This window comes from Gymnodraco acuticeps, unplaced genomic scaffold (assembly GCF_902827175.1).
Source record: "Gymnodraco acuticeps unplaced genomic scaffold, fGymAcu1.1, whole genome shotgun sequence".
NCBI lineage: Eukaryota > Metazoa > Chordata > Actinopteri > Perciformes > Bathydraconidae > Gymnodraco > Gymnodraco acuticeps.
The window spans coordinates 5,501,125-5,520,580 of record NW_022989799.1 but is presented as its reverse complement, the minus strand read 5'-3'; the positions used below and the strand labels follow the sequence as shown (position 1 = coordinate 5,520,580).

General features: G+C 46.2%; 1 protein-coding gene across 1 annotated transcript in view; it reads left to right on the top strand.

Moving 5' to 3' along the window:
* ppp1r35 (protein phosphatase 1, regulatory subunit 35) overlaps window positions 1-19,224 on the top strand; it is a 34,037-nt gene extending 14,813 nt beyond the window's left edge. Inside the window, exons 2-7 of the mRNA XM_034222629.1 lie at window positions 4,918-5,122; window positions 10,543-10,628; window positions 11,843-11,910; window positions 17,907-18,028; window positions 18,104-18,194; window positions 18,795-19,224. Coding sequence (XP_034078520.1) covers window positions 4,919-5,122; window positions 10,543-10,628; window positions 11,843-11,910; window positions 17,907-18,028; window positions 18,104-18,194; window positions 18,795-19,075 — 852 coding nt within the window. The 5' untranslated portion in view covers window position 4,918 and the 3' untranslated portion in view covers window positions 19,076-19,224. The remainder of the gene's footprint in view (window positions 1-4,917; window positions 5,123-10,542; window positions 10,629-11,842; window positions 11,911-17,906; window positions 18,029-18,103; window positions 18,195-18,794) is intronic.
* The last annotated feature ends 232 nt before the right edge of the window (window positions 19,225-19,456 follow it).

Here is a 19,456-nt window from a genome sequence, read left to right as displayed (position 1 = left end):
TTCATACACACTGTTCATACTGCTCACAGGCTGATATCTAGTGTATTCATACTCCTCACTGTTTATTCATCATTCAATTCATTCTATATTTTATTCTGTAAATTGTGTACATTACTTTTCACTTTACTGCTTGTTGCACTCCTGGTTAGAAGCTAAACTGTATAACTGCCTTTTTTTATTTATATTTGAGTGTTGTATGTCTTTTAATAATGGACCAAGAGTCTCTTTAAATAAAGCTGATGATGATGATGTGGACCTGTCTGCCCGTTTTGTGAGTGCACTGTGCGCTTGCGCACTTGCGTGGCATTGTTTGGGATGACCTAATTAAAATAGCATCCCCCCAGTAAAAAAAATCCCCACTACACCACCCTATGATACAGAAGACAACAAGACATGTTGAAAAAAAAAAGTTCATGATTATAATGATAAGTATGCAGTAGGGCTGTCCCGAATACCATTTTTCGGGCTCCGGATATTCGGTAGTAATCAACAGCGAATATTCGGTGCAGAGAGATTTTTTATTTTTCTTAATAATTATTTTTTTTTAAACATTTTTTCATAACACGCTCCGAGACACCTGACAACACGCTGTTAAGCAGAAAGAGCATACTATTACGATTTATATTTATTTATTGTCTCAGTACTCGCATACATTAAAACTAAATGTGTCCTCTGCATTTAACCCAGCCGCAGCGCAGCGCCCGGGGACCAAATCTGGTTCCAAATTCCGTCTATAACGTTTTACAACCTGAAGATACAAAACACATATTTCTGTTATAACAACAATACTTTTAATAACATAGCCGTAACAGTAGGCCTAACAGTGTAACACTTGTTACCGATACAGTAAACAGTATTTAAATAAATGAAGAACAAAAAATAAATGTTTAAACTGTATGCCAATAATTGCCTTAGCCCCAGATGTTCCCACATTGCTCCTATTATTTTCACTATTCGGATTAAATTGAAAAACTAATATAAAAAAACAATTCGGTTGATTGCTTGCAACTATTTTCCAAGCAAAGTAAGTGCACGATTTTATCATGTGTAACGTTACTGTTTAAACGGCGGATAAAGCAGCTTCATGGCAACTTGACAACAGCTAAGCTAAGCTAGGCTAGTACTTACAGCATCTGGTGACTTTTCAGAGTTGTTGTGCCACCGTGGTAGGCCAGTTTCTTGTCACATATTTGGCACACCTTGCACACCAAGGTGTGCACACCAAGGCACACCTTGGCACACCTTCTTACCGTCGTCCAATTTAAAATGGTCCCACACAGCTGAAGTCTTCGGCATTTTGTGTTCAGGTGTGTGAAGCGAGGTGAAGCGTGCCGTTTGCGTTCGTGACTGTGAGTGAACGCGATGTCAGGAGCACAGGCTGAGATTGTATATATTTCCGCAGTTTAACAGTGCAATTCAAAAGTATAAATATAGTATAAGAATATGGCAATTCGCCTTTATTGATAGCATACATTTAGGGGAAAAAAAATATTTTTTTGAACAAAAATAAAAAAACGAATATCCGAATAATGAAATTGAAACCCGAATAGTTGGCCAACGAACGAATAGTCGAATATGCGGTACAGCCCTAGTATGCAGTATCATAACTACATCTTTGATGTTTATAACTAGGGTTGGGAACCGAAACTCGGTTCCAGATGAGAACCGATAAGAAAATGTTGGGTACCGGGTACCCATACAAAATACACAATTTTGGTTCTGCTTTACGGTTCCTAAACGCGGTAGACCCTGTATTCCAGCGGGTCCGTCTGCACCGCGGTGGAATACAGGGCGGACCTGGAGAATCACAGAACGGCCGGTCGTCAGCGGGCCGTTGACGGCCGGCTCGGTACGTTGACGGCCATTGACGGCCGGCTCGGTACGTTGACGGCCGGCACCGCTCTTACATTTTTTAAACGGCATCATGTAAGTTGCGCTGACAGGCGACAGAGGTCCACAGTTGCCCCGCAGCGAGGCTCCCCCCGCCCTCCCGTAGACAGTTCAAAGATGGGTCGCGGTAAACGCTCTGAAGTGATGCTCCACTACACTAAAAAAGAAAAAGACAAGGCACAGTGTAATGCCTGTTAATAGCTTGCCACAGGCATAGCTCAGTTAAAATAAAGCACAGCTATTGTGCAATACATTTGTATTGCATGTATATTTTTTATTTGTAACAATTTCAGTTAAAGCTTAAAAGAATAAAGATATTTTTGTTATCTAAACGTTTGACCTCTTTCTTTTACAATTTTGGAATAGAAACGGGGAATCGATAAGAACCGGAATCGATAAGCAGAACCGGAATCGGAATCGATACATTTCAAACGATACCCATCCCTAGTCCCCGGTGTTCCAGGGAACTCACCAAGTGTCAGAAAACACAACCCTCTCTCTTTTCCTCTATACCCAAATCTAAAAAAAAAAAGGGGCTGTAACGGATCTGATACAGACTGATCCAGATTTGAATTATTCTCTACGTCACAGAAGTGGTGCTCCGCCTATATGGCCAACTCTCCACCTATCAGGGGAATGTGGGGTTGGGCCACCGCCAGCCATTGCCGCTCGAAAGCGCTGGAGACGCTGTAGTACATATGCCAGGCCTGTAAGTGGCGCTGTAGTCTGCCACAAAAGCAGCGAAGAAGACTTCCCGCGCATGGTTGCCATGGTTGCCCTTCTGTTTATTCTCCGCTGTGGCTCTTTTTCTCCCTCCCCGAGGCAAGCGTTTGCTCCATGGATGTATAATAAGAACTGGATACAGCGTGGGAGGCGGCGCCTCATTAATTCCTATGAGAGTTGCTCATTGGCGCATGATAATAAAATGGGCCAACTTTTGAGAGAGCGAAACATCACAGATTACCCGTCATGCCTGAGAAGTACCCGTATGTGCGCACATAGAGCATGCGCAACTTTAACCACGCCCCCAAAAGGCTCGTTCACATTAAGCACGTCAATTTGCGTACACGTAACAGCACGTTCATGACGTTCATGACAGCATGGTACTGGATTTCTTATGATGGATTTGATATTAACGAGGCGGCCGCGGCAGTTAGCAGCTAGCGGCTAGCTAGTAATTATGCTAAGTTACACATCAATCGTTATGTACTTTTATATTACGCTGATAACAGGATCTAGTGATATCCAAGCAACAGAGCAACATTTAGTGTGGGTTGTACATGAAACCACTTGGTATAAATATGTATGTATTTGAAGCCTGTTATGATCAATTGTGAGTTAAATCTTATCTGGAGTTAAAATAACAATAGCCTATTTATCTTTGAAATGTGATGGAGTAAAAGGATAGTAACTGTGACTATTCATGTTAAGTACCCCACAAGTAACAAAAACGTATAATACTTTAAGGAAAGGTGTAAAATGTTGCCATAAATACCAATATCACACACTACAACACAGACTATAACACCCCTTGTTGTTAAATACCAACCATATGTATATATATATATATATATATATATATGTATATATATATATATATATATATGCCGCTAAAACTGTAATATACCAGGCTGCTAAATCCTCCAAACTGTTACAGTCAGAACACGTAACATGAATGTGCCGGGCGGCGCGGTCCCGTGGGTTAAGGCCCTGACACACCAAGCAGTCACCAGAGAATTCGCCGACGGCGACGCCAACTGTTGCGTCGCTGTGTTCTCCTGCGTCTTGGCCATGTGTCGCACTGGAACACACCGCAAAGACTTCAGCCGAGCACGTACGAACTGCGCATGCGTGAGTGGCAATAACTCTCCTTACCAGCAGGCGACGGTAGTGTGTATTTGTCATTCAAAAGAGGCAACAAAATTATCCAATGATTTACAGACCACTCTTTCCCAATGTTAGTCAATGGGAAAAAGTGTTTCCGGGCCCAGCAACCTAAAGAAAGTGTAGTACCGCCGTTTGGCCACAACGAATATCCTCATCAGAGTCCGGCGCACTTCCTGGGGGCTTGGTTTGCTCCTGTAATTCAATGCAATCCCTCCCCGTCGAGGCAAGCACTGTAATTCTCTCCGGTTAGTCCACCAGCAGATGACAAACACCCACCTCTCCGCCTCTTCCAAGGAACGAGGGGACCGTGCGGCAGAGTTTCAGTTCGATTTTTTTTCGCCGGTCAACATGTCCGTTAAAGTTTAAATCTTCCGGACAAAATTAGAAAAGTGCCGGTCAAAGGTCTTCTTTGTTATTTATTGAGCTTTAAAACAAATGAATAATGACTCTGTATAATCATAAATAAGAATAAAACACGGAGGACGGAGTCTCTCTTTTCCTCCCCCTCTTCTGGTATTTTGAAAAAAAAACTATATTTATATACTTTATATAGGTATGGCCCTACAATATATTGTTCAAATATAGCATGATAGGTCACCTTTAAGTACCTCTAATTTTTTATTTGAGTAAATGTACTTAGATAGTAGCTACATTTATTCAAGTGCTATTTACTCAACTGCCCCTATTGAAAGAGGCCTTTTATGCTTCTTTCGGTTTTCCCTCTCCTTTTTAGTGTGTGTATATATCGTTTTTTGGTGCATGTAAATGGTCTGCAAAGGCTAAAATCCCCCACAAAAAATATACATCAACTAATATATGATGAGTTACTTTTATTAGCTAAGTAGCTAAGCAGCTTAGCTAATAAAATACAGCGTGTATATATATATATATATATAGTATAGCACAGCACTTACAATCTCAGATACTAGAGACTCTGTAATACAATATGTCATTTTATATACCAAGAAAATACAATACAATGTTTGGAGTGTGTCTTGCAGTCTTATGATGTCCTATTTTGTCCGTGACCAAATGTATTTGTAAATGTATTTATGAAGTTGTGAGAGTTAACATCACAAACATGTTTTTTAAAGAAGCATTTCAATGAAAACCAATGTCTCGCTTCATGTTTCCTGTCAGGATGAGTTCCTCCAACTCTACTCCCTCCTCCCCCCTCCCTCTCCCCCAACCCCTCCCCTACTCCTTCCCTCTGACTCGCTGCCCTGAGCTCGACCTGTCCGTCACACTCAGCCCCGCCCCAAAGACCAGCCACACACACCGGAGGCCGAGTCAGCAAAGTGACAAATCCCTCAAAAAACAAGCAGGAAGAAAGGGCAACATACAGGTGTGTGTGTGTGTGTGTGTGTGTGTGTGTGTGTGTGTGTGTGTGTGTGTGTGTGTGTGTGTGTGTGTGTGGTGTGTGTGTGTGTGTGGTGTGTGTGTGTGTGTGTGTGTGTGTGTGTGTGTGTGTGGTGTGTGTGTGTGTGTGTGTGTGTGTGTGTGTGTGTGTGTGTGTGTGTGTGTGTGTGTGTGTGTGTGTGTGGTGTGTGTGTGGTGTGTGTGGGTGTGTGTGTGTGTGTGTGTGTGTGTGTGTGTGTGTGTGTGGTGTGTGTGTGTGTGTGTGTGTGTGTGTGTGTGGTGTGTGTGTGTGTGTGTGTGTGTGTGTGTGTGTGTGTGTGTGTGTGTGTGTGTGTGTGTGTGTTGTGTGTGTGTGTGTGTGTGTGTGTGTGTGTGTGTGTGTGTGTGTGTGGTGGGTGGGTGGGTGTGTGTGGCCTAGCATTACTATACTTGTGGGTACCTAAATCTGTTTACACAGTCACGTGTGGGGACTCGCCTCCCTTATGGGGACAAATTGGAGGTCCCCATGAGGGGAATCATTAGTTCTATTTCGTCCCTACTGACCGCCAGAGGCGGTGCTTTAAGCACTGGATATGTCCATTGCGCGCATGCGCAGCTCGAGTACCAATAACAATAAAGTCACCTGTGACCCACGTGACACCGGCTATATCAGCCGGTGTCGTCAGAGGATCTGTTCCTTTCATCTTCTAGGGTACCGTGGCTACATTTTTGTAGCCTACAGCGTTCAGGTTTGAACGTTTGATCTGAGGGATTTCTCTGCAAGCAGCTGGCCGCGTGCAGCTTCGCGACTGACAGTCGGAGCTACGGGTCGTTAACGCGTCCTCCAGGAGCTGTGGCCGGCTGTGCAGAGCCTCCACAGACAGGTTTGTGTCAGCTTGTTGCTGATGATGGCTGTGTCCCGCACCCTCTCCCAGCAAAGTTGTCCTGATTGCCGTCTTATTTTTTGTTTGGCTTAGACTTTCTGGTGACGACAGTGTTCCCGCTTCCTCTCCCATAAAGTTGCCCTTATGCTCTTTTGAAAGTTCTGCTTGTGGCGTTGTGCCCGAGCTATCATTAGCATTTGAGTCCCAGCTTTGGCTGCGTCCCTCATTCAGTTTAGTATGGAAAGCCCAGAGTGTCATATTTTAAACCCGTTTTTCGTTTAGATGCAGAGAGTAAGGTAAGTACTTTCTATTTCATAGAAGCTAATTATCTGGTCTTAATCTTTGTGTTCTGACTTGGTCGCTTGATTGTTAGCAGCAGCCGCTTGGCTAACACCTTGCTGTTAAGCTTAATTATTTAACTCAGCCGGTGAGGGCAGTGCTCCCGCTCCCGGTAACATAGGGTTTGATTGCAGTAGCGCTATATCGTTGTAGTACTGTCTGCTCCTAGTACTAGACTCCTAGCACTAGGATGATATGCAGAGAACATCTTCACTGCGGGTGCTGTGTGCTCTGCATGTGCGGTTACTACTGTAACCATGGCCTACGGTTCTATGCGGGCTCTTCTCTTTCTTAGAAGCTAATTATCTGGTCTTAACATTGTGTTCTGACTTGGTTGCTTGATTGTTAGCAGCAGCCGCTTGGCTAACACCTTGCATGTACTGTTAAGCTTCATTGTTTAACTCAGCCGGTGAGGGCAGTGCTCTCGCTCCCGGTAAACGCATGGTATGGTTGCAGTAGCGCTATATCGTTGTATTTACTGCTCCTAGTACTAGACTCCTAGCACTAGGACGATATGCAGAGAACAATCTTCACTGTGTGTGCTGTGTGCTCTGCATGTGTGGCCATTAAAGAGGATTTCATCCTCCCAATATTATATTATCTAGTGTGCAGCCGTTTGGCTGACACTTTTAGGCACCAGCCACAGTTACTACTGTAACTACGGTTCCAAGCCGCGTAAGTACGGGCCATAGTCAATACCGTAACTACGGCTCTAGGCGGTGTAAGTACTGGCCATAGTTACTACTGTAACTAAGGTTCTAAGCCGTAAGTACTGGCCATAGTTACTACTGTAACTACGGTCCTGAGCCGTAAGTACTGGCCATAGTTACTACTGTAACTACGGTTCCAAGCCGTGTAAGTACTGGCCATAGTCAATACCGTAACTACGGCTCTATGCTGTGTAAGTACTGGCCATAGTTACTACTGTAACTACGGTTCTAAGCCATGTAAGTACTGGCCATAGTTACTACTGTAACTACGGTTCCAAGCCGTGCAAGTACTGGCCAGAGTTACTACTGTAACTACGGCTCTATGCTGTGTAAGTTATGGCCATAGTTACGACTGTAACTACGGTTCTAAGCCGTGTAAGTACTGGCCATAGTTACTACTGTAACTACGGTTATGCCGTGTGAGCACTGGCCATGGTTACTGCTGTAACTACGGCTCTGTGCTGTTCTCTTCTTTAGAAGCTAGTTATCTGGTCTTAAACATGTGTGTTATTTGACTTGATCTCGCTTGATCGTTAGCAGCAGCCGCCCGGCTAACGTCTTGCGTGTTCTGTTAAGCTTCTTTATTTTACCCAGCTAGGTGAAGGCAGTGCTCTCGCTCCCGCTCCCTCTGCCGGTAATGCGGATGTAGCTACATCCCTTTGTCTGTTCGGCGAGTAGCAGCACCGCTCTACTCTTCCCGTTCAGCAGGTAGCTGGTGAAGGCTGTGTTCCCGCTCCCGGTTACGCTGCATCTGGCATTCGTCTCTAACTCAACCAGTGAAGGCAATGTTCTCGCTCCCCGCTCCTGGTAGACGATGAACTGCCTCGTTTTTCCGTTAATCAGGTAGCCGGTGAAGGCTGTGTTCCCGCACCCGCTCCCGGTTATGCTGCATCTGGCATTCGTCTCTAACTCAACCAGTGAAGGCAGTGTTTTCGCCCCTGCTCCTGGTAGACGCGGAACTGCCTTGTTTTTCCGTTAAGCAGGTAGCTGGTGAAGGCTGTGTTCCCGCACCCGCTCCCGGTTACGCTGCATCTGGCATTCGTCTCTAACTCAACCAGTGAAGGCAGTGTTCTCGCCCCCCGCTCCTGGTAGACGCTGAACTGCCGTGTTTATTAATCCAGCCAGGTGAAGGCAGTGCTCTCGCTCCCGCTCCCTCTGCCGGTAACGTGGGTTGTAATTACATCCCTCTTTCTGTTCGGCGAGTAGCAGCAACGCTCCCCGCTCCCGGCTACGCTGCATCTGGCTACCTACAGAATGGCTCATTCATGTAGCGCCTGTATGGCTTCTCTTGAGCCCGAGGACGGCCACGACCGCTGCCCCTCCTGCCTCAGCCGCCTCTGGCGGTCAGTGGGGACGAAATTTGAGCATCTGAGGGAGGTTCTCACGGTAAACGCCTGCATGAGCTGTAGCTGCATGCCTCGGGCGCTCAGAGTGGCTAGAATCACTGAGGTGGAACGTCTGGCAGCAGCCAACAGACACCTCTCCTTGTCACATCCTCCTCCAGATCAATTTGGCCGTTCCCGGCGACTTGGGGGAGCGATGGCTATGGGTGCTCCCCCCAATAGAAGGACTAGAAACAGGCTGTCCTCTAAAGTGGATCGGCTAGCTGCCGATAGGGGCATGATGAAGTCGCCTCCTGGCCCTTCAGCTGGGCCCAGTGTAGGGGCTGCTAGCGGGCCGCCTGCACCCCCCCCCCCTTCGGTTGGCGCACCTCCTTCGGCTGACACACCTCCTTCGGTTGACGCATCTCTGTAGGAGGACGCCTTGTCGCTGGTACAGACTCGTCGCCAGGTTTGGCTGGCCCAGTCACCACTAACGGAGGTATGTAGGAGAGTCCTCCGTAGCGTACCAGTCGAGCCAGGGGAGCTGTTTGGGTCAGCTGCCCTGGAGGCACTGGAGCGTGCTGCCCAAGCTAGGCAGACCAGGCAGCAGCTCTCGGGTCTTCGCAGACCTGTGCCCACTCCCAGCAGGCCCAGGGGCCGCTCTAGCAGCCGCACTCAGCCGCCGGATTACAGGGGTGGTCTGCAGAGGTCTTAGCGACCTTAGCAACAGACAACAGTCCCTTCTAGATAGTGGACGTTCTCACTCCACTCTGAATTTATGTGGCTGCTATTTCTGCCCGACATGTTCGGGTCGACGGCGCCACGGTGGGGTGCCACAGGTCGGTGTCCCTCTTTATGAGAGGGGCTTTACGGCAGCGTCCCCCTAGCACCCCGAGGGCTCCGGCTCGGGACCTGCCCCTGCTGCCGGATGCCCTATCATCTCCTCCCTTCGAGCCCCTGGCCCAGGTGGGGCTTAGGTGGCTGCCCACGAAGGCAGCATTTCTGCTTGCCATAGCCTCAGGGAAGCGAGTCGGGGAGTTACATGTCCTCTCCATAAACGATACATGCCCGAGGTGGGACTCTCAGGCGTTGCCCTTTGGGCAAATGTGGCATTCCTGCCCGGGGTCCTTCCACAAACCCACTTCAATCAGCCTGCCCAGCTGGCACGCTTTGACATTCAGGAGTACGGCACGTCGAAGTTGCTGTGCCCTGGGGGTGCCCAAAGGGCGTATATCAAGGCTACTGCCTTTATACGGCAGTAGGAGCAACTCTTGATTTTGCCCTGGCGGCACTAAAGGAGGTTATGCCCTCTAACCAGTGGCTGCCCCACTGGGTTGTCGATACCATCTCACAGGCTTACGGGGCCAGTGGCCGCCCCCTGCCATCGGGCTGAGATGCCACTCTACAAGGAGCATCTCAACATCTTGGGCTGCCCTGAGGGTGGTGCCCCTGGAGACCATCTGCGCCGCGGTGTCGTAGGCGTCTTCTGGCATATTCTCCAGTTGTCATCAGGTCAATGTCGCCACACCCCATTCTTTGGGCGCGGTCCTTTTGCCGAGCTCCGCTGTTTCCAGTGGTGAGCAAGGGATTGGATTCTTCATGACATTGTTGGTATAAGTCATCCAGTGCTTAAAGCACCGCCTCTGGAGGTCAGTAGGGACGAAATAGAACGATAGTTACGGCTGTAACTACGGTTCTATGAGTCCCGGATGACCGCCAGAGTTTCCTGTCACTCAGAATTCTTGTGTGCTCGCGAGAAGATTCTGGGAACAGATCCTCTGACGACACCGGCTGATATAGCCGGTGTCACGTGGGTCACAGGTGACTTTGTTGTTATTGGTACTCGAGCTGCGCATGCGCGCGATGGACATATCCAGTGCTTAAAGCACCGCCTCTGGCGGTCATCCGGGACTCATAGAACCGTAGTTACAGCCGTAACTATCGTTTTAGGGTGAAGACTTGGTTAGGTTTGGGGTTAGGGTAAGGTTAAGGGTTAGGGTTAGGCATGTGTTGGTTATGGTTAAGGTTAGGATAAGTCTCCAGGAAATGCATGTAAGTCAATGTAATGTCCCCTGAAGTGATGTATACATGGTATGTGTGTGTGTGTGCGTGTGTGATAACTTCATCCTGTAGTTCTGGTGTGTGTGTGTTGACATAATGCTGTGTCTTCAGGTCTGTTTTGAAGACCAACGCATAGATGCACCCCCCGCCACAGCAGCCAATCAGAGGTCAGAAGAGGAGCAGAGGATGTCACCACGGTAACCAGTTAACATTTGGGGGGCAACATTCAAAGATGATTGCACTTTGTGGAGGCACTGAGCTCCACAAATAATTTAGAAAGAAAATGTGTAATTTCCAAAGCACCCACAAACAACCCTCCGGACTGCGCTGCCAAGAAAAATGCATTTTGGTCTCACGTTCCCATTTTCTTTGGTATACATTTATATATTCTGTGTCCAACTATATTAATATTAGGCTAGGCTACTGCCTGGCTCACTATCACTCACTGCTGCTTTTATCCTTCGATCCCGGTTTTCTCATATCGAGAAAGGAATCCTTGCTCCGTGTCAATCAATCCCTCAAAGATGTGCTCCAATGCGAAGGCGAATTTCTGCCTACAGAGTTTGCATGTCACCTTCTCGGAGTCCTTTACACGCTCCTAGTGATCCCACACTTTGGATTTCCTAACCAACAGAAGTACCTAATGAGCACACACCCCCCCCCCCCCCGATGGTTTTTGTTTATTCGTCTAATAGACTAATTACTAATTGCTCGACCAAGACTTTTTTACCCGACTAACGTTTATTTGACTATATTCTTCAGAGAGTTTGTGGGCCAAACAAAGCGGCTCCTAGCTGAGCCCAGTGGAGCAGCAAGGCAAAGCTCTTCTCAAGGCAGTTGTAGGTTGGTGCTTGGTGTGGAGCTATCTGGAGCACTGACTGCAGTCCTGATGTGTGTGTGATGACATCATCCTGTAGTCCTGGGGTGTATTTGATGACATCATCCTGTAGTCCTGGGGTGTATTTGATGACATCATCCTGTAGTCCTTGAGTGTGTTTGTAAATAGTCACAACGAGCACAGGAGCGCACTCTGGCACACTGGACCGTTCCTAATCACAGAGCCCTTTTGGAAGACGTTCGGTTATTCAGAGCAGTTCACTTTCAGAGCGAGATGTACAGTGAATGTGTAAAAGTAATTTCTTTGCTATATTATTTAATAAAACGTTTAGCTAGACTAGCTTACATTTTCTTTAACTCCCAACGTTAGTGTTAGCTAGATCACGTCGCATCACTATCATCTGTTACGTTATCCTCCTCGTTGACAAACAAGAGGCATTACCTTTTTTATTCCACATATGGATAGATTTTTGTTGCATACATTGAAACTTATCAATTTGTTATTTCTTATAAAAATACAATGCTCTTTTTTTATAAACAACATCACTCTCATTCTGTGTGTTTTGACGAGCAGAGTGGAGACGCACGCCCCACCTCAGCAGCCAATCAGAGGTCAGAGAAGGAGCAGAGGATGTCACCAAGGTAACCAGAGACTTACAGGGAATTCTGAGGGGTAATTTCTCTAAAGCAGGGGTGGCCAACCCGCGGCTCTCGAGCCGCATGCGGCTCTTTGCCTAGTTTCATGTGGCTCTTCAGTTCATATCGAATTGTATGTGTGAGTTTGGGGGAGAGACACTGACTCCTGACTAGTGTTGTACGGTGTACCGATACTTGAAAGGTATACCCTGCCGTTAAAAACGTTACGATTCCTCCGTTTCATTAGTATCGGTACTTTAAGAGTGACGGGGGAAAGTACTCCGGTGAGAAAGCGCTGTTTTAATAAGAGCCGTGTGTGTTCAGCGCTCTGCTTTCACTCCCTGCACTGCAGCCGTGCCTGTAGTCCCTCCCTCTCAAGCACGCTCTAAGTCCCTCCCCTCTCTCGTGCACGCGGCCACGCGCTAGCTGCCAGAGCATGTGAGAAAACGAGAAGCATGGCTGCAAGTGGGAGTGCAGCTGCTGCTGCGCCTCGGCTTGTTGACAAAAAAGACGCCAGAAGCGACATTTTGATGTATTTTAGCTATATCTCTGACAGTGAGGGCAAGCCTACGGACACCACGAGGCCTGTCTGTCAGACATGTATTAATTTGATTTAATACGAATTCTTGTCCTTTATTTTATTTATTGTTCTCATTGTTTAAAAGTTTGTGTTATGGTTATGGTTCTGGTGTGAAATAAAGCACAATTACATTTAAGACTGTTTCCCTTTTTTTAAGAAAAAGAATCGGAATCGCAATTCTTGACTTGGTATCGAAACCAAAATGTTGGTATCGTGACAACACTACTCCTGACAGTTAAACCTGATATTTAGTAGGTCTGTTAAGTATTGAATGCTGATAATTCTGAAGTAATTTGGCCGCTCAAAGTTGTTTGGGCTCGGATAAAATCGCTCCGGCTCTCCCTACGTGTGTATGTGTGGTGTCAGGTGTCAGTATGAGAGGATGACAGGCGTCTAATTTTGATGTGGCCCAAGAGCCAATCACAATAATACCTGCAATGCAGTGAACCAATCACCTTTGAGGGGGGGAAACCTATCGTTGATTAAACACTATCCAGTGTTTCCCCTACCATTGTCTTGGAGGGGCGCTGCGCCCCGCCAACGGAGCCCCGCGCCCCACATGAAATTCAAGGTGTTATATATATATATATAATAAAAAAAAAAATATATATATATATATATATATATATAGCACCAAATTGCAAATAATCTATAACTACTGTCACTTTTCACATTGAACATGTGCTCTTTTATTAAATAAACTAAACGCTTTCATCTTAAGTTGTGGGTTTAGTGTTTTTGACCCTAAGAAACACTGATGCATTAATCAATAACAATAATCCACAGCTCCTCTCTCTGCTCCAGAGGATTTAAAAAAAAAATATCCCAATGCCACAAAAATGCATCAGTGACGTGGTTGAAATCTTGTCTCCAGAAAACTAAAAACTGAAACAATATCAGTGACTGTGTGTTTGATGTGGCTCTTTGCAGTAACATAGAAAACATGTGGCTCTTAACCTCTGACTGGTTGGCCACCCCTGCTCTAAAGGGTGCCCAGCTCTAAATATTCAAAAACAGCACTTCTTGTCCAAAAGGCATTTGAACACACCTCACAGACAACTGTCAAAACCATCCTTTACGTTTTGGTTCTGTGTGAGAAGAAGTAACACCCCAAAGAGCAGGTGGTGTTATATATTTATTCAAAATGATGAGATGAAATTAAGATCTTGATGGAGGTCAGCTGTTCCTAAGGCTGACTTCATGTCTGGCTACGCCTCCCTGCAGTCTCTGGATTTCCTTGCTCTCACTGAGACCTGGATTACTCCATCCAACACATCCACCCCAGCAGCTCTCTCCACTGCATATTCCTTCTCCCATACACCCAGACCAACTGGCAGAGGAGGTGGCACTGGTCTCCTGCTCTCTCCCAAATGGAGCTTTTCCCTCTTCAAACTACCTAATTTCACTCCTTCCACCTTTGAATTCCATGCGTCACAGTAACCCATCCTATACAGTTAACCATTGTTGTTCTCTACCGTCCACCAGGCGCCTTGGGGGACTTCTTGGAGGAATTAGATAATCTCCTCTCACACATCCCTGAAACTGGCCCTCCTGCTGTACTTCTCGGAGACTTCAACCTCCAGACAGGGAAGATAGACGAACTAACATCTCTGTTAACCGCCTTTGCTTTCTCACTGTCTCCGTCCCCACCGACTCATAAAGCTGGCAATGTCCTTGATCTCATATTCTCAAGGAACTGCGCTACTTCTAACCTCTCTGTAAACCCGCTCCACACATCCGATCACTAATTCATTTCATTCTCTCTACCCCTTTCCAAACATAACAAACTAATCTCTTCTCATCCTGCACTTGTCCGCCGTAACCTTCGCTCCCTCTGCCCCTCTACCTTTGCCTCATCGGTGCTCTCAGCCCTCCCTTCCTCTGACTCGTTCCAACTCCTGCCTCCAAACTCTGCTGCAGAAACTCTCCTCTCTACTCTCTCATCCACTCTGGACTCGCTCTGTCCTCTCACATCTCGGCAGGCTCGTCAGTCCCCTCCTGCTCCCTGGCTAAATGATGCACTGCGTGCTAATAGAACTGTCCTTAGGGCAGCAGAGCGGAAACGGTGGAAATCCAAACACCGTGACGACCTCCTAACCTATCAAGCTCTCCTCTCCTCTTTCTCTGCTTCGATCTCTCAGGCAAAAAGCACTTTCTTTCAAGATAAGATCCAATCTTCCTATTCTAATCCTAAAAAACTATTTTCCATCTTCTCCGCCCTCTTGGACCCTCCAAAAGCTCCTCCCCCCTCCTCACTTCTGTCAAGCGACTTTGTTACCCACTTTGAAAAAAAGGTTGATGATATTCGCTCTTCTTTTTCTGACTCACCTTTACTCACCGCTGGGTCACCAGACCCTCCTTCCACCCACACACTAACCTCCTTTTCCCCTCTCTCTCCAAGTGAGGTTCTTACCCTCATTACCTCTGCCCGCCCTACCACCTGTCCTCTGGACCCTATCCCTTCAAACCTCCTTCAGACTATCGCTCCTGATATTCTACCGTTTCTCACCCATTTCATCAACACTTCTCTAACTTCTGGTCACTTTCCAAACAGTCTCAAGGAGGCAAGAGTAAACCCTCTCCTAAAGAAACCCACTCTCAATCCGTCTGATGTTATAAACTACAGGCCTGTCTCTCTCCTCCCGTTCCTGTCTAAATCACTTGAACGCGCTGTCTTTAAACAACTCTCCTGTTATCTCAATCAGAACAACCTTCTGGATCCGCACCAGTCTGGTTTCAAGGCAGGTCACTCCACAGAAACTGCTCTCATTGCTGTCACGGAGGAACTGCACACTGCCAAAACTGCATCCCTCTCCTCCGTCATCATCCTATTGGACCTGTCTGCTGCATTCGACACGGTGAATCATCAGATCCTCCTTCGCACTCTCCAAAAACTTGGAGTTTCAGGCTCTGCACTTTCCCTCCTCACCTCATACCTGAAAGACCGTACCTACAGGGTGACTTGGAGAGGGTCTGAGTCCGACCCTTGTCAATTAACTACAGGGGTCCCTCAGGGCTCTGTTCTTGGTCCCCTCCTCTTCTCACTGTACACAAACTCGCTCGGATCAGTCATTAGCCCGCATGGTTTTTCTTACCACTGCTACGCTGACGACACCCAATTAATTCTGTCCTTTCCCCGCTCAGAGACCCAGGTCGTCGCACGCATCTCTGCTTGTCTAGCTGACATCTCTCAGTGGATGTCTGCTCATCACCTCAAGCTCAACCTTGACAAGACTGAGCTGCTCTTCCTTCCGGGAAAAGATTGTCCCACTCTTGACCTAACAATCAACATCGGCACCTCAGTTGTTTCCCCGACTCAGACTGCAAGGAATCTGGGTGTGATCCTAGATAACAACCTGTCCTTCACTGCAAACATCGCTGCTACAACCCGTTGCTGCAGATACACGCTTTACAACATCAGGAAGATACGTCCCCAGCTGACACAGAAAGCGACTCAGGTTCTGGTCCAGGCTCTCGTCATCTCACGCCTAGACTACTGCAACTCCCTCCTGGCTGGTCTACCTGCATGTGCCATCCGACCTCTGCAGCTCATCCAGAATGCAGCGGCTCGTCTGGTCTTCAACCTTCCTAAATTTTCCCACACCACTCCGCTCCTCCGCTCCCTTCACTGGCTTCCGGTAACTGCTAGAATCCACTTCAAGACACTGGTACTTGCTTACCATGCTGCGAATGGATCTGGCCCTTCGTACATCCAGGACATGGTTAAACCGTACACCCCAGCGCGTGCACTACGCTCTGCATCAGCCAAACGACTCGCTGCACCCTCGCTGCGAGGGGGACCCAAGTTCCCATCGGCGAAAACACGTGGGTTTGCTGTCCTGGCTCCAGGATGGTGGAATGAGCTCCCCATTGACATCAGGACGGCAGATAGCTTGCACATCTTCCGGCGCAAACTGAAAACTCATCTCTTTCGACTCCACTTCGAGCGATAGAACTATTAATGAAGCACTTTTATACTAATAAAGGACTGGCTTATCTAAAGCCAGTTGAGTAGCACTTGAAATGTTTGGCTCTATGAAACCTGATGTACTTATATGATTCTGTTTTCTTCAAGTTTGTATTTTGTTGGTCGAACGCACTTATTGTAAGTCGCTTTGGATAAAAGCGTCAGCTAAATGCAATGTAATGTAATGTAATGGAGGAATACAAATCCATGTTTGGGCCAGTAAATTAACAAGCACTTCCTCACCAGTGTTGATTTCGTCAACGAAAACTAAGACGACAAATGTTCGTCAACAACCTTTTTTACATGACTAAGACGAGACGATGACGAGCTAAAAATAGATTATTGATAATAAAAACTGTGACGAAATGTATATTTAGTTTTCGTTGACGAGACGTGACTAAGGTGTTAATGGTGGACTATCGGACATTCAAATTGCAGGGTATTTCCCCCCAATTGTCCGTCTTGTCTGTCAAAATGCATCTTACGTTTCTAACTTGCAATATCATTATTTCCGCTCTCTTCACTCCAGAAGAGAGATCTCCCTGTGTCTCTCTGTGTGTGGGGGGCGGGGCCTAACAGACACGCTGCAGCAGACACAGAGATCTGCCGGGGACGGAGTGTTCAGGGAGTATAGAGACACTCTACAAGGCTCATCGTTTTGAGTTTTCGTCGACTAAAACTAGACTAAAACTATGAAGGATAAAAAGGACTAAATGTGACTAAAACTAATAACCACTTTCGTCTAAAAACTAAGACTAAGACTAAATAAAAAATAGCTGCCAAAATTAACACTGTTCCTCACCAACATTTTAATCTTCAGTACGGTTAAAAGGCATTTGGTGTCTTCAATGGTTTACAAACTGCACTGAAGACAGAGTTCACAGTTTGATGCACAGGAGTTTTTTTTTATTAAAAGAAAAGGTTAAACCCTGAGTATGTCTCCAGTCAACTATGCAGTGAAATATGTATAGTCTCTTTAGATCCTGCCCCTCCTTTTCATCTCCTAAATATGGGCAGTACCCCTGTAGATTTACATCATGTGTTGTTAGACATGTCATGATGAAGTCAGAATGTAGTAGGGCTGCGACCAGTAGGCGTCAATTCAGGCGATGGGTCGACTCATCGTTGCACGCTTATGATGCATTATGATTAGTAATGAATATTTTCATCTGTTTAAAACTCTGAAAAGAGAGCAGAGACATTTTTTATTAAAAACATTTACATTTCAACAAAATATTCAGAATTAAGTTAGCTAGGCTCCTTTAGTGTGCAGTTCATGTTAGAACCGACTTTCAGTCTTTGCACCTCTATTAGTGTTGGGATTCTTACTGTGAAGTCAGACTTTTATTGTCAACGATAGAGTTTATAAAATGTATTTCTCAACAGCAAACTGGATCCTTGGTCGCTGATAAAAATTAAAGGATCAATCAATATTTCTAACTCTTCTCCTTGCAGGTGTAGCCCCAAGACAACGGGTGAAGCCTCCTTCTACGGTATCCAATCAGGATCCAGGTTATCTGGAGAGGCCGGCGCTGAACACCACTCTTGCTCTGAAGGCGGAGCTTCAGTCACTGAAGGTTCACACAGTTTATCAGTATGTCATTCATAGGTCATCACTTAGTTCCCATGGTAACCTGTTTGTTGTCCTGCAGGAAGCGGAGTTTAACTCCCAGAAGGCCGTTCAGGAGACTTTAGAGAGGTCGGAGAGGACTAAAGTCCTGATCAACACCAGAGCTACTGAAGGTAACACACACAAACACACACACACACACACACTCACACACACACACACACACACACACACACACACAACACACACAACAGACACACACACACACACACACACTCACACACACACACACACACTCACACACACACACACACACACACACACACACACACACACACACACACACAGACACACACACACACACACACACACACACACACACACACAAGTGAGAGGTTTCAGTGAAGTATGGAACCCCAATTTGGTCTCTGAACAACCAGACTGAGGACATGACTGAGCTTGCATGTTAAAGTGCAAGGGTTCGGAGGGTTACTTTAAAAATGTATTCCATTAAAATGACTAGTTACCTGTAAAAAATGTAATCAGTAAACTAAAACTAACCTAAAATCTAAGTATCAAAATATAAAAGTAACCTGATGACTTCCTTGATTACCTTAATATCAAGCCTCAAATCAAATAAGTACTATCACTATATGATCTTTAGAGTTTTTACTAACATTGTAATCCTGCTAGTAATCCCCTCTAAAAAGCTCTTTATACATTTGGATTTCAAAACCTTGTTAAGTGTCTTCTGTCTCTTCCTGTGTCTGTAGAAGTGAATGTGTCCCGCTCTCAGCGTCTCTTCACCTCATTGGTCTGTGTGGAGGTGCAGGAGGATCAGCTGATCAGCCAGGTGCTGCCTCACAGGGTGCTGCAGTCCCCCTGTACTGGCAACAGGGCAGCAGAAGGGCCTTCCCTTCACCTCTTCATGACCTCTGACCACATCCGACAGAAGCCTGTCCAACAAGAGGAGCCGCCCGTCAACTACAAGTCCCGCCCCTCGACTTGCTCCGCCAGCTCCACCTTTGACCTCTACAAAAGAGGGAGATGCTGAGAGGCAGTAGAGCTGTAATTAACTGGAAGTACTGAGGCTTTTATTGGTCAGACTGTGTTTTATGTAATTGAACAATTATTCTATTTTAAGTTATTGATTCCTGTAAAGAGCTACATTTAAGTTTTTTTAATAAAGTATTTTCACACATATTCACTCACTGTGATTGTAATTTCTGATGACCACTCACCTGGTACAGGTAATTCAATCATAAGTCAGCATTTCCTAAATATATTCAAAGGACTTTGAACAAATTCTCCATTCTTCAGATAAATAGAGTAAGCTTTGTTATAGTAACACACCTAAAACCCCATTAACTGTGTACACATTCATACACAATTATTTAGCAAGGTTAGCGTGTTAGCTTTCCATTTAGCGATGCTA